We start from the raw sequence: 20,442 nt of genomic DNA, 5'->3' as shown, positions 1-20,442 counted from the left end.
AAATTGGGCACAAGAACCAAACAGACATTTCTCCAAAGAAGACATACAGATGGCTAATAAACACATGAAAAGATGCTCAACATCACTCATTATTAGAGACATGCAAATAAAAAAACAACGAGTTACCATCCCACACTGTTCAGAATGGCCACCATCAAAAAGTCTACAAACAATAAATGCTGGCGAGGGTGTGGAGAAAAGGGAACCCTCTTATACTGTTGGTGGAAATGCAAACTGGTACAGCCACTATGGAGAACACTGTGGAAATTCCTTTAAAAACTGGGAATAGAACTGCCGTGCAACCCAGCAATCCCACTCCTGGGCATACACACCAAGGAAACCAGAATTGAAAGAGACATAGGTACCCCAGTGTTCATTGCAGCACTGTTTACAATAGCTGGGACATGGAAGCAACCTAGATGTCCATTGGCAGATGAATGGATAAGGAAGTTGTGGTACATATACACAATGGAATATCACTCAGCTATTAAAAGGGACACTTTTGAGTCAGTTTTAATGAGGTGGACGAAACTGGAGCCTATTATACAATGATTGAAGTGAGTCAGAAAGAGAAACACAAATACTGTATATTAATGCATATATATGGAATTTAGAAAGATGGTAACAATGATCCTATATGCAAGGCAGCAAAAGAGACACAGACATAAAGAACAGACTTTTGGACTCTGTGGGAGAAGATGAGGGCGGGATGATTTGAGAGATTAGCATTGAAACATGCATATTACCATATATAAAACAAAATAGATGTCCAGTGCAAGTTCAACGCATGAAGCAGGGCACTCAAAGTCGTTGCTCTGGGACAACCCAGAGGGATGGGGTGGGGAGGGAGGTGGAAGCAGGGTTCAGGTTCACAGTGCACCTGTGCCTAATTCATGTCGATGTATGGCAAAAAACATCACAACATGTAAAGTAATTATCCTCCAATTAAAATAAATTAATTTTTAAAAAAGTACTGCCAAGGATCTGGAGAAATTGGAATAGTCATACATTGCTGGTGGAAATGTAAAATAGTGCTGCCAGTTTGGGAAAGTGTCTGGTAATTCCTCAGAAGGTTAAACATTAGAGTTACCATATGGCCCAGCAATTCTCTTCCTAGATTTGTCTCCAAGAAAAATGAAAACATATGTTCACACAAAAACTTGTATGTGAGTGTTCACAGCAGCATTATTCATAACAGTCAAGAAGTGGAAACAACTCAAACGTTCATCAACTGATCAATGGATAAATAAAATGTGGTATGTTCATGCAATGGAGCATTATTTAGGCACAAAAAGAAATACTAATAGTACAGATAAATGCTACAACATGGATGAATCTTGAAATCATTATGCTAAGTGAATGAAGCCAGCCAAAAAGGACCACACACTGTATGGCTCAATTTACATAAATTTCCCCCAATTGGCAAACCCATAGAAACAGAAGGTGGACTGTCAGTAGCCTAAGACTATAAGAGCTGGGAGCAAATGGAAAGGGACTATTAATGGACATGGGATTGCTTTTGGGGTGATTAAGGTATCCTAAATTTGAATGTGGTGATAGTCACAGATCTCTGCAAATATACTAAAAGCCATTGAATTGAGCACTTTAAATGGGTGAATTGTGTGGTATGTGAATTACATCCCAACAAGGTTTTTATTAAAAATTAATGTTCAAAAGAAACAAAGGCAAAAAACAAATGTGACCTATTTAAAATTTAAAAGCTTTTGCACAGCAAAGAAAACCATCAACAAAATGAAAAAGAAAAACTACTGAATGGAAGGAAATATTTGCGAATGATGTGACCGATAATGGGTTAATATCCAAATATACAAACAGCTCACACAACTCCATATCAAAAAAAAAAATAACCTGATTTGTTAATAAAAATGGGTAGAAGACCTGAAAAGAAAATTTCCCAAAGAAGACATACAAATGGCCTACAAGTGCATGAAAAAATGCTCAACATCATTAATCATCAGAGAAATGCAAAACCACAAGATACTACCTCACACCTGTCAGAATGGTCATCACTAGAAAGACCACAAATAACAAATGTTGGTGGGGATGTAGAGGAAAGGAAAGTCCAGTACACTCTTGGTGGGACTATAAATTGGGGCAGCCACTGTGGAAAACACTATGGAGTTTCCTCCTCAAAAAAACTATAGAACTACTGTATGACCCAGCAATTCTACTGCTTGATATGTGTGCAAAGAAAATGGAAACAATAATTCAAAAAGATACACACACCCAAATGTTCATAGGAGCATTATTTATAATAGCCAAGATATGAAAACAAGCCAAGTGTTCATCAACAGATAAATGGATAAAGAAGATGTGGTACGTTAGCCATAAAAAAGAATGAAATTCTGCCATTTGCAACAATATGGATGGACCTAGAGGGAATTATTCTTAGTGAAATAAGTAGACAGAGAAATACAAATACTCTATATATCACTTCTTTATGAAATCTAAAAAATAAAATAAATGAATGCATATAACAAAACAGAAACCCACTTACAGATACAGATAACTAGTGGCTGCCAGAAGGAAGAGGAAGGGGGAAGGGGCAAGACAGCAGTTTGAGACTGAGAGATACAAACTACCATTATAAAATAAATAAGCAACAAGGATATATTGTACAGCACAGGGAAATATAGCCATTATTTCTGTAATAACTTTAAATGGAGTATCATCTATTAAAAACACACTGAATCACTATGATGTACACCTGAAACTGACATATTATAGATCAAATATGCTTCAATTTTAAAAAAATCTCACATTCAAAAAAGAAAAACAAAAAACTACCTGAACCAGTAATCCTCAATTTAAACCGTAGAAAAGTGTAAATGTTTTTAATTTTATTATAACATGATTTTGGAAAAAACTTAAATGCTGAGGGATGATTAATAAATCATTGCATAATTACATGATAGAAGATAATGACACATAGGAATTGTGCCTTGAAAAATCAAAGCACAATAAAATGTCATGCATACTTTATAATGCTTTATTTGTAAGTAAAAATAAAGAAATATAAGGAAATACATCAAGAATATTAACAATATTCTCTCTGCAAATTAGGATGATAGGTGATTTTATTTTTTTCATTTTTGTACTTTAAAAATGTAGTAAGTTTATATTACTTTTATAATTAGAAAATAATATTATCATGAAAGGAAAGGAAAATAAACCAAGAAAGACAAATATGCTCAGATCAAAGATAGTCATTTGGAATTATATTCTACTTTTAATTAAAAAGAATTTGACTTAAGTTTTCAAATTCCAATTTAAGTATTTCATCATTCTAAGGTGAAAAAAGTAACCTTGTTCTTTTATTCAGACAACAAAACGCTACTTATTCAAAGATATTATCTGTCTTAATTTGAAGTCTCCAGTAAACAAGAATTCACAACACCCTGTTCTAGTTCTTTAATAATCATTCTTCTTTCCAACAAGTGCTTATTTATTTCTAATCTGTGATTGCATATCACTCTCCCTTATCTAAGCCCTGTATAAATCTGAGATAGAGTTTATGAGACAGTTTTTTTTTTTTTTTTGTCATTTTGCACTTTTAGAAGTGACTTCACTATAAGACTGTTTCATAACCTGTCAAATATTAAAGCTATGGATATACTGGTCTCTGAAAATCAGAATACCCTGAACTCCTCTCAGCCTTCCACCTTTTCCTCCCATATGCCCCAGAGTCCTGTCTGTCCCGCACTATATGTCAGCAGCCTGACCATGTCAGGTCAAGATCATCACATTTCTTAACTTCTCCAATTCAGGTGATGGTAAATTGATCCTGTACTTACAGCTCGATACCCATGAAAAGATGAGGTACCAAGATATCTGAGGTGAACATAATGGACAACACTTTTTTGTACTTCAAGTGCTTAAGGCAGCCTAGAGGGACACACATCTTGTGCAAACATCTGAAGTTTAGAGGGAAAAGAGATTCAGTTGAGGAGTCCATCACAGTTTACCATAGGTACTGAAGAGAAAGCTTTGGCTCAAATCTTGCTCCAGCCTAGTGAAAGATCCTATTGTACTGCAAACATTTTAATCTTACCTAAACTTAATTATGGAGAAGGCAATGGCAACCCACTTCAGTACTCTTGCCTGGAAAATCCCATGGGCGGAGGAGCCTGGTGGGCTGCAGTCCATGGGGTTGCGAAGAGTCGGACACGACTGAGCGACTTCACTTTCATGCATTGGAGAAGGAAATGGAAACCCACTCCAGTGTTCTTGCCTGGAGAATCCCAGGGACAGGGGAGCCTGGTGGGCTGCCGTCTATGGGGGTCGCACAGAGTCGGACACGACTGAAGCAATTTAGCAGCATACCATAAGAATGTAAATCTGAAAGGGCAGGAATTTTTGGCTCTTACTAAGCAGTTTAACCCCCATACTTGGAACAGTGCCTCAAACATAGTAGTATTTACTAAGTAGAGACTCAATAAGTAGTGAATGAATGCATAGCTCTTTCACAATGAAACATCATTTGGCCATTAAAAATGATGTTCAGATTAATGACCATTCAAAATCCCTCTGATTCTGCATTGTAACAGTTACAGCCCTGTAACTTACTTAGTTCATTTATTTATATCTTGCTCGTTCAGGTCTCTGCTAAGTGCAAACTACCGAACAAGGTTCTGCAAAGTATATGGAAAGAGACAGAAAGGGCAAGCACTTATCATCTCCTTGGTAACTCTTAGAAATACAAAAAGAGAAGCTCAAAAAGCAGGAAGTTACAAAAGCCAACATATGACACTGTAATTTTTGCAAAGGACATGTATATCTGCCAACATACCAAACATTATTTGTATCTGAAATACAAAATACACTATGTAGGTATTGTCTTTCATTTTGTCAACTGGTGTGTCATTGATTTTCTTAGCACCTAAATATTTAGACATTATATCTTTGCTCAATGAATGGTTAGTTAAAATCCAACTGCAATCACTGGGGTCATCTGAAAAAAAAATGTTAAACTATAAAACATTAGGAACTACTATTAAGGAAAAATAATAATCACTTTTGGAATAGTGCCTACTTAAGATGACAGGATTTGACTTAAACCTTGAAAGAGGATGAAGAAGAGAAGAATTTCGTGCAGTCAGATAAGAATACAAGTAAAGGTATGGGAGTAGGAAGCACATGACCAAAGTGGGACAGAGTAACCAGTTTTTTAGAGCAATAACCCTTAACCTGGGCCCCGGCAGGCAGACTCCCATTCTTACCCCACCATTAGATCCTGCCTAAGGATAAGGCAGAGAATAGTGCTGAAAGTCTGGGACAGTTCTCCAATAGGAAAAAACTCCCTTAAATTTAACCAGAGTTCTGACAGGTACTCTATTAGTAAGAGTTTTTTCTTGCAAATCTTGCTTATTTCTGAAATTCTCAGTCAGATTTAGTCCAGGGAATACACAGAACATAAAACAGGTCTCTGAAGCTCTGTAGCTTCACAGTGATCACATAGGACCTGGATAATAGATGTTAAAAGGCAAATAGTACAGTGACTAACAGCTTGAATGTAGATAAGGCAGTACAATTAACAAGTTGTATTATTCAATCCACATTTTTCCAGGATTGAAATCTTATTAATGAAATACAACTTGAAATCAAGAGCTGTATTCCAAAACTTTTTAAACCTTTTGTCAAACACTGATTTTTTAATTCTAATTTTATTGCAACAGTTTTGAAAATCTAACTTAATTGGACTATAGACAGGAAAGAGAGGGAAATGAGATGAGGACCAAAAGGCCACATGTTCAAATTAGTTCATTTGAACTACTGCTCGTTCAGTATTTGGGTATCTAAACAATAGCGCAGTATTACGAGAAAACACATAAACCTGCCTAGCAGAGTTATGGAGAAGGCAATGGCACCCCACTCCAGTACTCTTGCCTGGAAAATCCCATGGATGGAAGAGCCTGGTGGGCTGCAGTCCATGGGGTCGCTAAGAGCCAGACACGACTGAGCGACTTCACTTTCACTTTATGCATTGGAGAAGGAAATGGCAACCCACTCCAGTGTTCTTGCCTGCAGAATCCCAGGGACGGGGGAGCCTGGTGGGCTGCCGTCTATGGGGTCGCACAGAGTCGGACACAACTGAAGCGATTTAACAGCAGCAGCAGCAGCAGCAGAGTTATAATACCACTAGCCACACATGTAACAAGGTTTTTTAAACACAACAATTTGAAAAGCACTTTTGAAAAATACCTTCATAGAGAAACTAACTCTTTATAAGATGACAGAAGAAACCTGTCCATCTTCACTTCCTTAAGTTGATTTTATAAAACTGACTAGTAATTTGGGGATTGTCTATTATGGCAGAATTGGAGCTTACAGACACATCTAAAGGCTTTCTGAAAAAAAAAAAAATCAATTCTATACCACACCAACTCCATGCAAGACAAACATCTGCGAGCTGCCTCCACTCTTCTGGGACCACCAATTTGTTACCCCTATCAGCGTGATGTATCAACATCCTTCTGCCCCACTAATGTAAACTTTAGTACCTTTAGCACCCTTGATATCTCACCAGGCTCCTAAACATTAGCCTTCATAAAACCAGGAACAATTTAAAAATGTAAGACCAAGAGCTTATGAAATCCTCACTTTGTCTGACTGTGGCTATCTCAGGCCTGTTGCAAATAACAAAACTCCAGCTTCTGCAAGACTCATTAGCCTCATCCATGCACCATCCTCAACACCAGTTGGCAGGGCAGCATCACCCGTAACAAGTTCTTGGAATGTGGCCAGTCCCAGGGCAGCCTAACTCTGCTGGCTACATCCCAGCTCTGCAGGGTGTCTGAACATGCTGGCACGAAGAAGAGCAGCAGGGTAGCTGAACACTCCAAACGACGAGCTGGAGAGAAGTGATCACAGGCTAAAGAAACCCTGTGAGATAAGCCAGAGAAGGACTTCAAGCCACAACTTCTTATAAGATGGTCATAGGAAAGTTGTCAGGAAGCATTTAACAGGAGGCTTCCTGTATGCTGTTTTGGATCTGTCAGGAATTCTCTGCTCCTTATTAATTCCTGAATATTCAGGAATTAAGAGGAGAGGCAAGCCTCTCCCGGGGGCTGAGGAATCCAGGCATTTCCTTCATTAGCGTTTCTATATGGTGATAAGTACCCTCTTCCTTCTTGTGAACCATACGGTAAAAGTGATTGTTTACAAATCTCTCTCTTTAATATGGATTGCCTATGTTTTGTAAGTCTGGAATTTTAATCTTTATCTTTGCTGAGAATAACTACTTTGTAAGACAGTATATATGCCCTCGCCATGTTGATCAAAACACCTTTGCTCCATCAGAGCTCTGGTCCTCATGTCTTTCTTTCTTTCTCTCTCTCTCTCTCTCTCTCTCTCTCTCTTTCAGGCTGATCCCCTGGAGTGCAGAGGCTCTCTGAGTTCACTTTCCTGCCCAGGCTTCTAAGACCCTCTCGAGAAGGTACTCTGTGCCTTCACCCCATCGAGAGGGTGCCTGAGGCCTCCGTGAACAGAGCAAGCCCCATGCAGGGGCTTTATTGGCTTTCTGTGTAAACCAAGGAATATCAGCCTCTTTCTCTCCTTTACTTTCTTATCGTTGACTCTGGACCACCAGGTTCTGGTCCATTAAAGGACCTCAACAGAAAGTAACTGCAATGGACATATTCCTCACTCAACAATGCCATAATAAACAGCTCCTTTGGGGCTCAGGTAATGACAAGCTAGGAAGGGCGGATAAGAGCCGATGTTTATTTCCATATCCCAGGTTTCCTCTGCTGTGCCTATAGATCTTGAGACATCTCAAATATTTGCTCCCATCCAGGTCTCATTATTTTATTTTGCAAGATAACACCTACTTTTACTCACTCAGGAATAATGAAGTGATCAATTAATTGGATGCAAGGAGTCTAATCATACCACCTCAATCAGCTAGTGTATATGTATCAGAGAAAAACAGGAACATATGCTGGAAATCATGAAGTGAACCAGGAAATTCTGATCATCTCTTGGGTGTGATTCACCTGTAGGTGCACTAGCAACATGAATTGCCAAACTAATAATTTGTCATTATGTAACTTAAATTATTAAATTATGTGCATGTGGTAGATTATATCTCATACAAACCCTGACCATAACTGATAACATTATTGCTAATTATGCAAGAACTTTAAATAACATGATGATTTAAAATAATTGAAAGCAAAGTTTTTAGGCAGAGCCAGGATAACCATCTGTCAGGTAGATTTCTGCTTTGGATGAGGACAGGGGTTGTAGGAAAAGGACTTGATGACCTTTCTGGGGGCCACCATCAAATATTACATGATACGGCACAGTCACTGAAGCATACGTATGTATAGAGTATAAGAAACACAATAGGATCCCATGCACGATTATGTTAGAGATGTAAATAGGCTAGAAATGAATGTACCACATTTAATTTTTAATTTATCCCAGGCAAATAACTTACCAATTCTCATATGGCAAAATGTGTTGGAATTACACCAAACATAACACAGCTGATAGTCTCCAGAAGTTGACATTTTAAGATATCAGGATATACAAATCACATTATGCTAAATGTGCAATAAATTTACCACTATGCATATGAATGATGACATAGCAGTTATATGTATAAACTAAAATAACAAATAGAGTTCAAATTTTATTCATTTGGATTGGAGTAGATGGTGAGATTTCAGCTCATTATTGATAAGAGCTTTACATCTATCATCTACTTAACTCCTCACAACAACCCCAGGAGGTCCTGAGGCTAGGAGGAATTGACCTTAGCAGAAGGTCATTCTGCTAATCCATACCAGACAAAGACTTGAACAAGCCTTGAAGGCTGTGTGATCTGGTGCCCCTCACCAACACTGAACACTGCACTTTTGCTTCTCTCCCTTGTCTCCTTACTTGTAGGCAACAGTGAAAATTCTGCTGCTGGAGTTGATACTGGTAAATGTGGGAGGAGGTTCTCTGAAGCCTGCCTGGCAGACTAAGGAAAACTAATTTGAGTTTTAAATGTGAATTGAACAAAGTTGGCAGGTGTCTGTGAGGAGAGGTATGGGTATGCTGCTACCATTATAAATGGGATCAATATTTCTGAAAGCTATTTGATAATTTGAAATAAGAGCTATAAAACTTTTCTTGCTCTTTGACTCAGTAATTTCAGTCTCAGGAATACACCCCAAGGAAATAACACAAAAGAAAACAGTAATTTGTTCAAGATGTTCATTCAGGAGTTATTTGTATTAGCAAAAAACTAGAAACAACCCAAATTTCCAGTAATAAGACAAGGACTAAGCAAGCTAGATTATACAGACAAAGAAGAAAATTCATAATCCCTAAAAACGGCAAATGAAGGCTACATTTGTATGTGGACACATATGTAAGAAATAACTTTAAATTAGAAAGTAGAATACAAGTTGGTATAAGTATAATCTTGTACAATCAAGTAAAACAGTATGTGTATAAACAATCATACATGAGAACTGTAAATTTATAAAGAAGTATAGCCCTCATTTTGTTGTTGAAATTTGGACAGTGGAACTGGCACATAGATTGTGCTTAATGAAAACTTACAGACTTATATTATACAAAGGTAATCCTTTAACTGAGACCTGACTGTATCTCACATAGATTAACATTGCTTCAGTACAAGCTAATCTTTTGCGAAGACTTTCCAAGTGCTAGGTGCTCTTCCAAGTTCTTTCCTTGTATTTCCTCATTTAATTCCCCTATTGTCTCAGGAGATAAGTATTTTTTTATATTCTCTCCTAAAAGGAGGAAATTGGAGCACAGAGAAACTAAGTAACTTGCCCAAGGTTACACAGGCTATGGCAGAGTTCGAATTTCAACCCGAGGACACTCGTCCCCTGGAGGAGGAAATGGCAACCCACTCAGTATTCTTGCCTGGGAAATCCCATGAACAGAGGAGCCTGGTGGGCTACCGTCCATGGGGTCGCAAAGAGTTGGACGCGACTGAGCACCCAAATCACCGCCATGCTCCCTATCTGGCCTGTATGACCCATTGGGCCACAGTGTTTTCTCTTACATGAAAAAAAAAAAAGTATCTAGATCTTATTCTTTCCTGTTAATCATTTCTAGAATTTATTTTCTGCTTTTCTTCCTCCCCGCTCCTGTTTGGTTTACTCTAGAATTCTTGCGGTAAAGAACAATCACCGGATACAGCATTTGAGATAAAAATACTCTCCATCTAGTTGTCACCTGTAATAATATAACCTATGTGCCCTAGGGTGCTTGATAGAGGTTTTTTCCAAGAAGTGAGACTTGGGTAAGGGTTTTTAATCAGGTGAGGAAACTGTGGAGCCTGGAAAATAAAATGCTGCTGCTACTGCTGCTGCTGCTGCTGCTGCTAAGTCGCTTCAGTCGTGTCTGACTCTGTGCGACCCCATAGATGGCAGCCCACCAGGCTCCCCCGTCCCTGGGATTCTCCAGGCAAGAACACTGGAGTGGGTTGCCATTTCCTTCTCCAATGCATGAAAGTGAAGAGTGAAAGTGAAGTCGCTCAGTCGTGTCTGACTCTTAGTGACCCCATGGACGGCAGCCTACCAGGCTCCTCCGTCCATGGGATTTTCCAGGCAAGAGTACTGGAGTGGGGTGCCATTGCCTTCTCCGAAATAAAATGCTACTTACATTTAAATTTCTTTAAATTTAGTAAATTTCTTACATTTAAATGCAAGAAATAAGCTGTCTGGGAATAAGTGACAAATATAGAGGAACACTTTGAAACTCTTTGGGAAAATGTTAGCTTTTTAAAAAAAATTATGTTTACATTTGCCTAGTTTCTCATACTTTGAAAAGTATTTGCTAGTGATGACCTTATTAAGCTCTCATGCTGTAGAATGGTAGACAGTCTAGTTGACCAAACAGGAAACTGAAAGTCAGAGTTTAAGTGGCTCACCCAAAGCAGGCTACTTGTCCTCAGCCAGGCTGAAGCTTGGGCCTGGCCCTCATTCTCCGCAGAGCTAAGCACTGACACTGTTCTAGACAGGAACAAGGCCCGCTGCAGACCTTCCCTTTCAATCATCCCGAGTTTATGAAGTCCTAGATTCTAAGTGCAAACCCACTGAGAAAAGTCCAGAAAATAAATCTAACATAAATGGAATCAGAGATGAGAATTAAATATATAACAGAATCCTCTTAAATGAAGGACACAGAGTCAAAGCAAGACTAATATCTGTGTATAAATTCAACTATTTGGGAGATGCTATTACGTTTGGAAAAACCAAACTCAAATCCTCCTATAAGTCCTTTTTATGTCCCTGTGAAAGTTGCTCAGTTGTGTCTGATTCTTTGTGACCCCACAGACTGTGGCCCGCCAAGCTCCTCTATCCATGGAATTCTCCAGGCGAGGACTCTGGAGTGGGTAGCCATTCCCTTCTCCACTGTATATTCCCATCCCAGGGATTGAACCTGTGTCTCCTGCTTTGCAGGCAGATTCTTTACCATCCAAGCCACCAGCGAAGCCCATAAGTCCTTATAGGAGGTATATAATTATAAGACTGTCATCTTTGGTACAAAAGGAGCAAAATAAAATGTTTGTTCTACCTGCATATTCCATGGAAATATTTGCATAGTGAATGAGGTAGACTACATTTTATGTGTTCCTAAACAGCGTCACCTTCTCACCTAGCTTTGTCTTAAAAAAGCTTTCTTCAGAGGTCCGATCAGAGGCCATCTCCTCCAGGAAGCCTCTTCAGAGTCTTCGAGGGAGCCTCGCTCTCCCTTTCCTAGGCACTCACAGCAGTCCTAGAATATCTAATTGCTGACCTCCCCTTCTTCCTTGTGCAGACCACGCAGCACAGCACGTCTGGAATTTACCTTTGTTTCTCATGGCCCAACACAAGTACTCTGCACCCTGTAGCTGATTATTGAACAGGTAAGACCTTGCCTGAGGTCCTATCGCATAGTAAGAGTTTATCAGCCTTTCCTGGGATTTGGGCTGTGTAAATCTGACTAGATAAATGACCTCTCAATAAAAGACTCTCTTAAAAATCTTTTTCCTTATAATCATATTTTATGTTGACCTTCTATACCAGAACATTTGTATTAATTTAATGCATTAGTAATCAGCACTGGCAAATAGCAATCTCACAGCCAGAAGGTTAAATTATAAAGTGCTTTTTAGAATCAAACAGGAGTATGGCAATCATAAACCTAAACAAATTAACTTGAGGTTTGCTTTTACCACAGATTTTATAAATATTCCACCAGGTTCTATTCAACATGAATGGAAAGAGATTCGAAGCCAGAACCTCAGCTCTTTGAAGTGCTCTCTTTTAAAATGAGCTGGTGGAGAAAATACTGGTGAGAAAATTCAACATTTCAGAGCAAAAAGTACATCCTTTCTACCAAGGTCAGCTGCTCTTCAGAGACAAAAATAATGTCCTTTTTATTAGCAATTTGGAATAACAATTAAATAACATTCATTTTATTGAGATTTTTATAGAAGAACTGAGAAAATAATTCTTCACAGTGGTTATAAAAATATAAGAAAAGGGCTGAGTTTGTGAAACACAGTAATCTTTTTATCTCCCCTATCTTCCCTTGGGCTGTGTGTGCTGGTATTATGATCCTCAATTAAAAAGCTTATTTATAAGGAATGTAAAGATTAGGGAATAACAAGAAAACTACTGGGGATTGCAATGAAAAGCAAGTTAAGGTGAATACGAAGTAATTATTTTCAATTATACTACATTCTATGATATGGCAAAAAAAAAGCTCCCATTATATTTCATACAATAGGAGAAAAAGTTATTTGATCCATGAATGGTCTAATCCAACAGCTATTCACATAATTCCTTTCCTTTTCAGGGAGAATAGCAATCAGTGATCAAGAAGAAAAGTACAAATCACAAAATGCACGCAGTCTTACTTTTTCATCATCTTCAGTAAATGGGGCACCCTCAGGAATCTTATTGATCGCTTGGGCCACGCCAATGATCTCACCGTCACTGCTTCGGATAGGCATGCACAGTAATGACTTTGTCTTGTACCCAGTTAGCTTGTCAATTTCATCATTGAATCTTCGATCCTAAAAATAAGACAAGAGAGGGCATTAATTGCATGTGCCTTATTGTCAAGGAGGAGAGAGAAGTGTATTTTTGTCTATTTCTGTGTATAAGAACTTACTGTTGGGAATGTCACCTCACTGATTTTTAATAACAAGAACAGATTTGATTGCATGTTGAATTCACCAAAGGAGTATAAATGAAAACAAATCACCCCCATAGTTGTTACCCATGATAAACGAAAAGAGAAACTTTAAACCCCACCACAACAACATATCAAAACTGGGGGAGCAGGAAGTGTTTTTTATAGAACTTCACACTATGCTATTTACTAAAATATGTTATTTCGCATAGACAACTGGCTACAAAGTATTATATAAGAAAAATACATAATAAATATATTAAGTATTATGAAAAAATGCAAAAAAGCACTACTTTTCTTCCAGTCAAATGATCCTGTGGGGAAAAAATAGAATGTGTGAGCCCATACTGATACTTTTTAAATACTTTAAAAAATGTTTTTAATGTAATGGGAAGGAAGGAGGTAACAGGTTTCTTTACAGAATGTTAGCTAAAAACATGGAAGAAATGATAAAATTATATAGTACCTATTTTGCAACTACCAGGGCAATAATGGATACAAGCAAGAATCATTAATCAATGATGCCAATCAAGATGCCAATACCATTAGGTGAAAAATTACTGTTAAACAAGTTATTCACTTAGTCTCAAAGTGCTATCCCACAGATTCCTCATTAAATTCAAAGAGGAAAAGATGTCTTTTTATTAAAGATCTGATGGACATAAGATTTAAAAAATGATCAAACTTACCACCACCATTAATGGGACAAAATAGCACCACGTGCCTCCCTGATGTGGTGCTATAAGAAGGACACAACATCATCAAGAATGTGGGATGCTTTTGTCCAACCTCTGAATCTGATCATTCAGGAAAAGAAAATTAGGAAAAATGCAGATCATCAGTCGTTCTATCAGAAGCCTGACCTAGACTCTTCAAAAATGTCAGTATCATGAGAGATGAAATAAAGCCGTGGGAGCTGTGCTGGTTTAAAGAAGACTGAAGAGATCTGAAACCTAAATGACATTGAAAAGTGTTGTGCAATTTAGGGGGAAGATGACTAGAGAAAGTTGAACAAGAACTTTATATATTAGGTAATATCATGTGTCAATACATAATTTCTTGGGTGTGATGGTGATATTGTAATGATGTAGGAGAATGTTCTTATCTTTAGGATATGCATGCTAGAGTATTTTGAGATGAAATGTCATAATACCTTGAATTTAATTTCAAATGGAAAGCAAGAAAAAGGAAGGAATGAAAGAAGAGAAGGAAGGGAGGGAGGGTGGGAGGAAAGAGAAGGAAGGAAGGAGAGAGTGAGAGAGAGAGAGAGCAAAGACTGGCTTCTGACAGGGTAATGGGCACTAAAAACATTCCAAGGAAGAAGAAGAACTGGATCCAGGCTCACTGTTTCAAGCTAGGGGCTGAACTGAGGCCTCTCCCAGTGCTCTTGACATTTCCTTGTTGAAAGAGGCTTAAAAATAGGATGCTTGGGGCTGGTGCACTGGGACGACCCAGAGGGATGGAATGGGGAGGGAGGAGGGAGGAGGGTTCAGGATGGGGAACACATGTATACCTGTGGCAGATTCATTTTGATATTTGGCAAAACTAATACAGTTATGTAAAGTTTAAAAATAAAATAAAATTAAAAAGAAAAAAAAACAATATTTTAGTTGGAAATCCTAAAAAAAGCAAAAAAAAAAAAAAAAAAAAGAAGCAAGGCACTGTCATCTACCACCATCTAGAACCGAATTTTATGACTGAGGACCTAGGGAGGCTGGCTGTGGACAAGGTGAGAGCCCCCAGGGCAAACACTGTTGGCCTTCTATGAGTGCTGTGCTAACCCCACAATCAAAAGGCCTGGAGTCCTCTTCTACTAAGGCCTGATTCTGGTCCAGGACTTCTGGAGGCCATTCTAAACCCTTAGTTAGGAAGAGTGGAGCCCTAAAGGAGACACAGAAATCAAAAGCCAAGCAAAACCAAATCGCCTGCTCAAAATGAGCCTGCAACCAAACTTTCAGAAAAACACTAATTTGCATTACTACTTTTGTGTTTTTCGTTCACTGAGGAGCCACCATGTATCAGGCTGTGAGCATCATCCCGGCCGTCATGGCACATGCAGTCTAGCAGGCGAGGCAGGTGACAGGTATACAAATCTATGCCATATAGTGTGGTAACTGATACTGAGTAAGAAGCAAGGTGCCATGAGACAGACTCAAAAGAAGGGATATATTCTTCTGGGGATCAAGGAAGGTCTCTCTGAAGACAGGACAAGTAAGCTCAGACTTGATTCACGAGGAATAATTTGTCAGTCAAAGAATGGTGGGGAAAACTTTCTGGGAAGCTGAAACATTGTATATGTGAAGGTCCAGAAGCAAGAAAAAGCTTAGTAGTTTCCCCAAACTCAAAGGTCAAAGGCAAGAAAACAGGAAGCCAAAGGGAGAATGGAAGAGGAAGGCAGGAGCCAGGGAGTGCCAAGTCTTAACAGGACTAGGCAGGAGTTACATTATTCCTAATGGAAAATCACCGAAGATCTTGAAGCAGAAGGATGCGATGATTCATTTCAGCACTCAGTATTCTCTGAAAGCATCATCTCAGTTTATTTGTTCTCCTGCCACTGGTATATAAGATCTAAGACAGAAAAGCTTTTGTCTCTCATTTACTACCTCATACTGGCATATTAGAGGTGCTCCACAACATTTTTCCTGAGTAATAGAAATTTTTTCTAAAAACTATATTGCAATTATGCAAAATATTAGAAAGTTAAAAAGGCCCTGAGACTCCATCATATTTCACTTCTTGGCATATATTTAGAGGTACTATTACACATGCACCATAGAGAGATGTACATGTTTACTGCAACATCAATTATGAAAAGAAAAAACCTGGAAGTCATTTGAATGGTCAACAGAAAGATACCTTATGATGTCTTGTTTTGATACACTCTACAACAATTTAAATGAATAAACCAAAGCTTCTTGTATTAACATGAACAAATATCAAAAACATGTTAAATGAAGCAAAGTGCTACAATCTGATACCATCTATATAATACCACCAATATTTAAAAATAATGCTAAATATTATGTAGCAAAGTACACTGCATGCATAAAAATAATAAACTCTAAACTGATATGCATGGTTGGTTAGCTCCAGGGAGGGAGAGAGGAGATGGCATGAGGGAGAGAGAGGGTGAGGCTTCAGCTCTTAACAACCGATTTTTCCTTGCTAAAAAACAAACAAACAAACAAACTTTGAAGCAAATATAGTACAATGTTAAGACTCTATAAACCTTGATGGCCCATTCTTATCTAAAAGTTTGAAATATTTTACAATAAAAGTTTAAGACTATTTTTTAAAAGTTAAGAACTTTGTGGAAGATGAGATAGGGTTGGAATAGGAAAAACCAGTTAGGAAATGTCAGTGGTCCAGGAAAGGCAAGACGGTGGTCTGGGTTAAAAGAAAGCAGTGGAGGCAAGGAGAAATAGATGGATACATTGAGTTCACAGTACTTCCTGACACACTGGTTGGGGATGGGGGACTAGAGAAAGACGAAGAATCTTAGGTTTTAATTCAAGAAGCTGTATAAATGGAAGCACCATTTACTGGGATGGGGAACAGTGAGATGAAGGTGAAAGTCTACATATAAAGAAAGCCAAGAAGGTTGATAAAAACATTTAAAAATTAAAAAAAAAAAAGGTTGATAAATCAGTGAGTGCATCCTGTGACCTAAACCAGTGGTTCTTTACTCTGGCTGCAGGTGAGAATTACCTGAGAAGGTTGAATCAATCAGTATGAAGCTTTGATTTTTAATTGGTTTTAAATGCTCATAAATGATTCTCATATAAGACCAATTGTCCAAAATGATGAAGAGCTTAGTCACTAGTAAGATCAATAAAGTTCATTAATGAGAAAAAAGCCTTAAAATGGGAAGGAAAAAAGATGATGTCATGGCATGTATTTTGGTGGTTATATATTAGTGATGTGGACCCTGTGAGACTGGACTGGAAAATCCACTCTGGAATAGGCGAACCTTTCTGCTCTTATCTTTGTGATGGTCTGTATCTCTGGAGAAGGGCCTCATCCACCAGAGTCCAACTCTGAGTTAATCAACCACCAAGACTATGGGGTATTCATTGCCAAAATAGTCAAAGCCACATGGAAACAACAGACATACGGGTGCCTGGTCATGACCAAGGGGAATAAAAATATAGTAAACCCTCTGCACCCTCTTTTCAACTCTCTACATTCACCTGATAAACTTCTAACTAGAGGAGAAAAAGATAATTATGTTGATATATGTGGTAAGTGTTAATCTTCCAATTTAAAAGCTGAGAAGAATGATTCATTTCATTAAGTCTTAATGGTTTTTTAAATATAATGCATGGTAAAACATACTTTGTCCATGTCTTCATCACACTATTTATGGGAATATTCTCCCAAATTAACTCAAAATTTGATATAATTCATCTAATGAGAGGTCAGAAGAGTTGATACAATTGCCTACCTCCCTAATTATATTAATCCTCTAGATTAATTTCCAATTTAAGAAAATTAAGAAAGCTGAGCCCAAAATTGAGGTATAAATTAATGGCAGGAGATGAGGAGAACTAAGGATAACTAAATAAAGGGACATATTACTCTGATATTGTAGAAAGAATGAAAGCTTAAAAATGGAAGATAGCAAAAAATAGATCTTGCTAGCCAAGCAGCGAAACTTAGGGCACTGTGGAACTCACACTGTGGGGACAGGTGGGGTCGGGGTGGATCTCTCAAGGAAAGCAAAATTTTTAAGTTGCCAGCCAAAGGATCAGTGTCCCAGGAAGAGGGAAGAGTATTTAAGACTCGGAGGCAATAGAAAGGTGATGAATCTGAGGAAATGAAAGAAGTTGAAGATGATCCTCTAGGGAAGAGCCAGAGATGGAACAAAACCCAGCAGCTGGAGGCTGACGAAAGGGTGCTTAGTAACCAGGTTTTTAAATTGTAAATTTACCATAGAGGACAGGGGGAGTCACTAGAGGGTTTTAAGAAGGTAGGAGGGAGTAATGTGACTGATTCCTCATTTCAGAAAGAGTCCGTATGGCTTAAAGGTAAAGAATGAGCAGGAAACTAGAGATCCAGGTGAGAGAGATACCATCTCTAGACTGAGACGGTGGCTACTGGTGGGAGGGGTGATGGAAAGGACTGAGTTGAAAGATATTTAGGAGGTAGAATCAATAGGACTTGCTGATTAATTTGATGTAAGGTTGCTAATGCTATTTAATAGAGAAGTAAAAAAAAAAAACTCCATGTATCCAGTGCAGAGATTCACTGAGTGATGAACACAGGAAGGGGACAAATGCTGAGCGGGAAATAAGAGTTCCCTTGTGGCTGTTCTGCAGTTTAATCATGGGCCATTCACGGGGTGATAGCGCTGCCATGTTTGAGACATAGATAGGTAGGTAGGAAAGTGTTCTAATCTCAGGAAATGGACTTGGAATGCAAAGAAGAGACTAATTTTCTTTCTTTCTTTTTTTGGCCACTCAGCATGTGGGATCAAACTCATGCCTCCTGCAGTGGAAGCTTGGAGTCATAACCACTGGACCACCAGGGAAGTGCCCAAGAAGGGAGTACTTAGATAAGAATGAAGGACTCTGCTCAATAACTTTACCAGAGGTCTTCAGGAGTTTACCACACACACCAGCAAAGTTTCACAGAAAGCGAGGTAAGGAGGAGACAGGGGAAGTAAGAAGAGAAAAACATTGGGCCTATTTATTGCTGGAAATGGAAACTTAAAAAGGAAATTAACAAATGCCTCCAGGTCGATAATGAAATACCACGTAGAGAATGGTGTCCAATTTGTATTCATCTCCCGGAGGATAAAAAAACAAGAAATGATCTACAACAGGAGAGATTTCTAATAAATTAAAGTAAGAGCTTCTTTAATAAGGTTGTTAAAATCTGGAATGAGTTTCTTATGATTGTGGCAGACTCTTCTTGCTTCAAGCATTTTTATGTCATAATATTTTTCCTACCACAGATATCTTAAGTATAACTGTTCTTGAGAAGTGCAGGGATCCCAGTGCCTTCTGTGCAGAACTACCTTTTGCATTTGACACCTAGCTATTATTTTTAATATTTAAAAAGATCAAGACATAAGGCCAAAAGCAATTTTGTCTTTTAGCAATGGAACTGACCTATGCCCACTACAGAGAGAACCATAGATATACTTCTGAGCCAGGATCTTGGGCTTGCAGACTCCTCTGCACATTCCTGGGTTGAACATGATGCCACAGAACACACCCAGAAAGCAGGTCCCACCCACGAGGTCCACTTAGGCTGTAGACAGAACTAACTTCTTCAGTCTGAGCCTCAGGTCCTTGAAAGAAAGAGCTATGTTCATTGCACTCGAGAAACCGGGGCTGCCCCAAGGAGACATATTTCAGAGCCACGTAAGAAGCCTCAAAGCAAAAGGGAATCTATCCTGTCTTCTTTTCACTTTCTCAAAGAAGCCACTCAAGGCTCCCCAAGGCAGGAGCCAGAGCTAAGAATCTCACTCAGTTCTCAGAATCATAGCAAGGATGCATCACACAAATCTCTTTTACTCTCTCTGTGTTTGAGAGCTCTCTCCCAAACACTTTAGAGTAAGATTATCCAGGGCTTGTGATTTAGCCAAGAACTAGTCTTGACCACCTATAAGGGTGATTATTTTAACCACAATCTCAACTCTACTCTGAGCCCTTCATAGCCAAGGTCATAGCCAAGGTTATCAAACTCTTCGTTTGAAAATGTCCACATGATGGGACATAGATGAGAAAGCATGTAAATACAAAAAAGCTTCTATTAACTCCATGAACCATTTAATGAATTTGTATCTGAGTTATTGTTTCCATAGATTACAAAGGAAAAGTAATACATGACACGTGTATGTATATGGTAATACTTCGGTCTACAGATGTTGTTAGGTGTTCATAAGAACAGAGCAGTTGCTAGCAACTCTTCCTGACACTGGGGTCACTTGCTGAGCTTTAGGTAACTGCTCATGCCCTAGCCCCATCCTGACCAATTAAATCATAACTGGTGGGAGGAGGGGTTGCGCAGGGGATCTGACTTCTAACTGTTGGTCAGGGTTAAGAACCACAGAATTAGAGGTCCTTTAATAAGCCCAAGGCTGCCAGGGGTCTGAGGGACCTTGTGAACTACTACTTTAGAGTTTTCAGAACATTTGTTTGTTAGCTTTTGGTTTGGTTAGCTTGGTTATGTTTTCCACCGACTTTCCTCAGAGGCTTAGTGCACTGGCCTGCATATCTTACCCAGAACCCTACTGCCCTTCTCCCAACAACAAAAGGTTTGAAG

The 20,442-nt window shown here is 38.6% G+C and overlaps 1 protein-coding gene across 1 annotated transcript in view; it reads right to left on the bottom strand.

Moving 5' to 3' along the window:
• Window positions 1-20,442, bottom strand: part of PDE11A (phosphodiesterase 11A) — a 420,247-nt gene that overhangs the window by 352,149 nt on the left and 47,656 nt on the right. Inside the window, exon 2 of the mRNA XM_025274296.3 lies at window positions 12,893-13,051. Coding sequence (XP_025130081.3) covers window positions 12,893-13,051 — 159 coding nt within the window. The remainder of the gene's footprint in view (window positions 1-12,892; window positions 13,052-20,442) is intronic.

The sequence above is a fragment of the Bubalus bubalis genome, chromosome 2, assembly GCF_019923935.1.
Source record: "Bubalus bubalis isolate 160015118507 breed Murrah chromosome 2, NDDB_SH_1, whole genome shotgun sequence".
Classification (NCBI taxonomy): Eukaryota; Metazoa; Chordata; class Mammalia; order Artiodactyla; family Bovidae; genus Bubalus; species Bubalus bubalis.
This window is presented reverse-complemented; position numbering and strand designations above follow the sequence as displayed.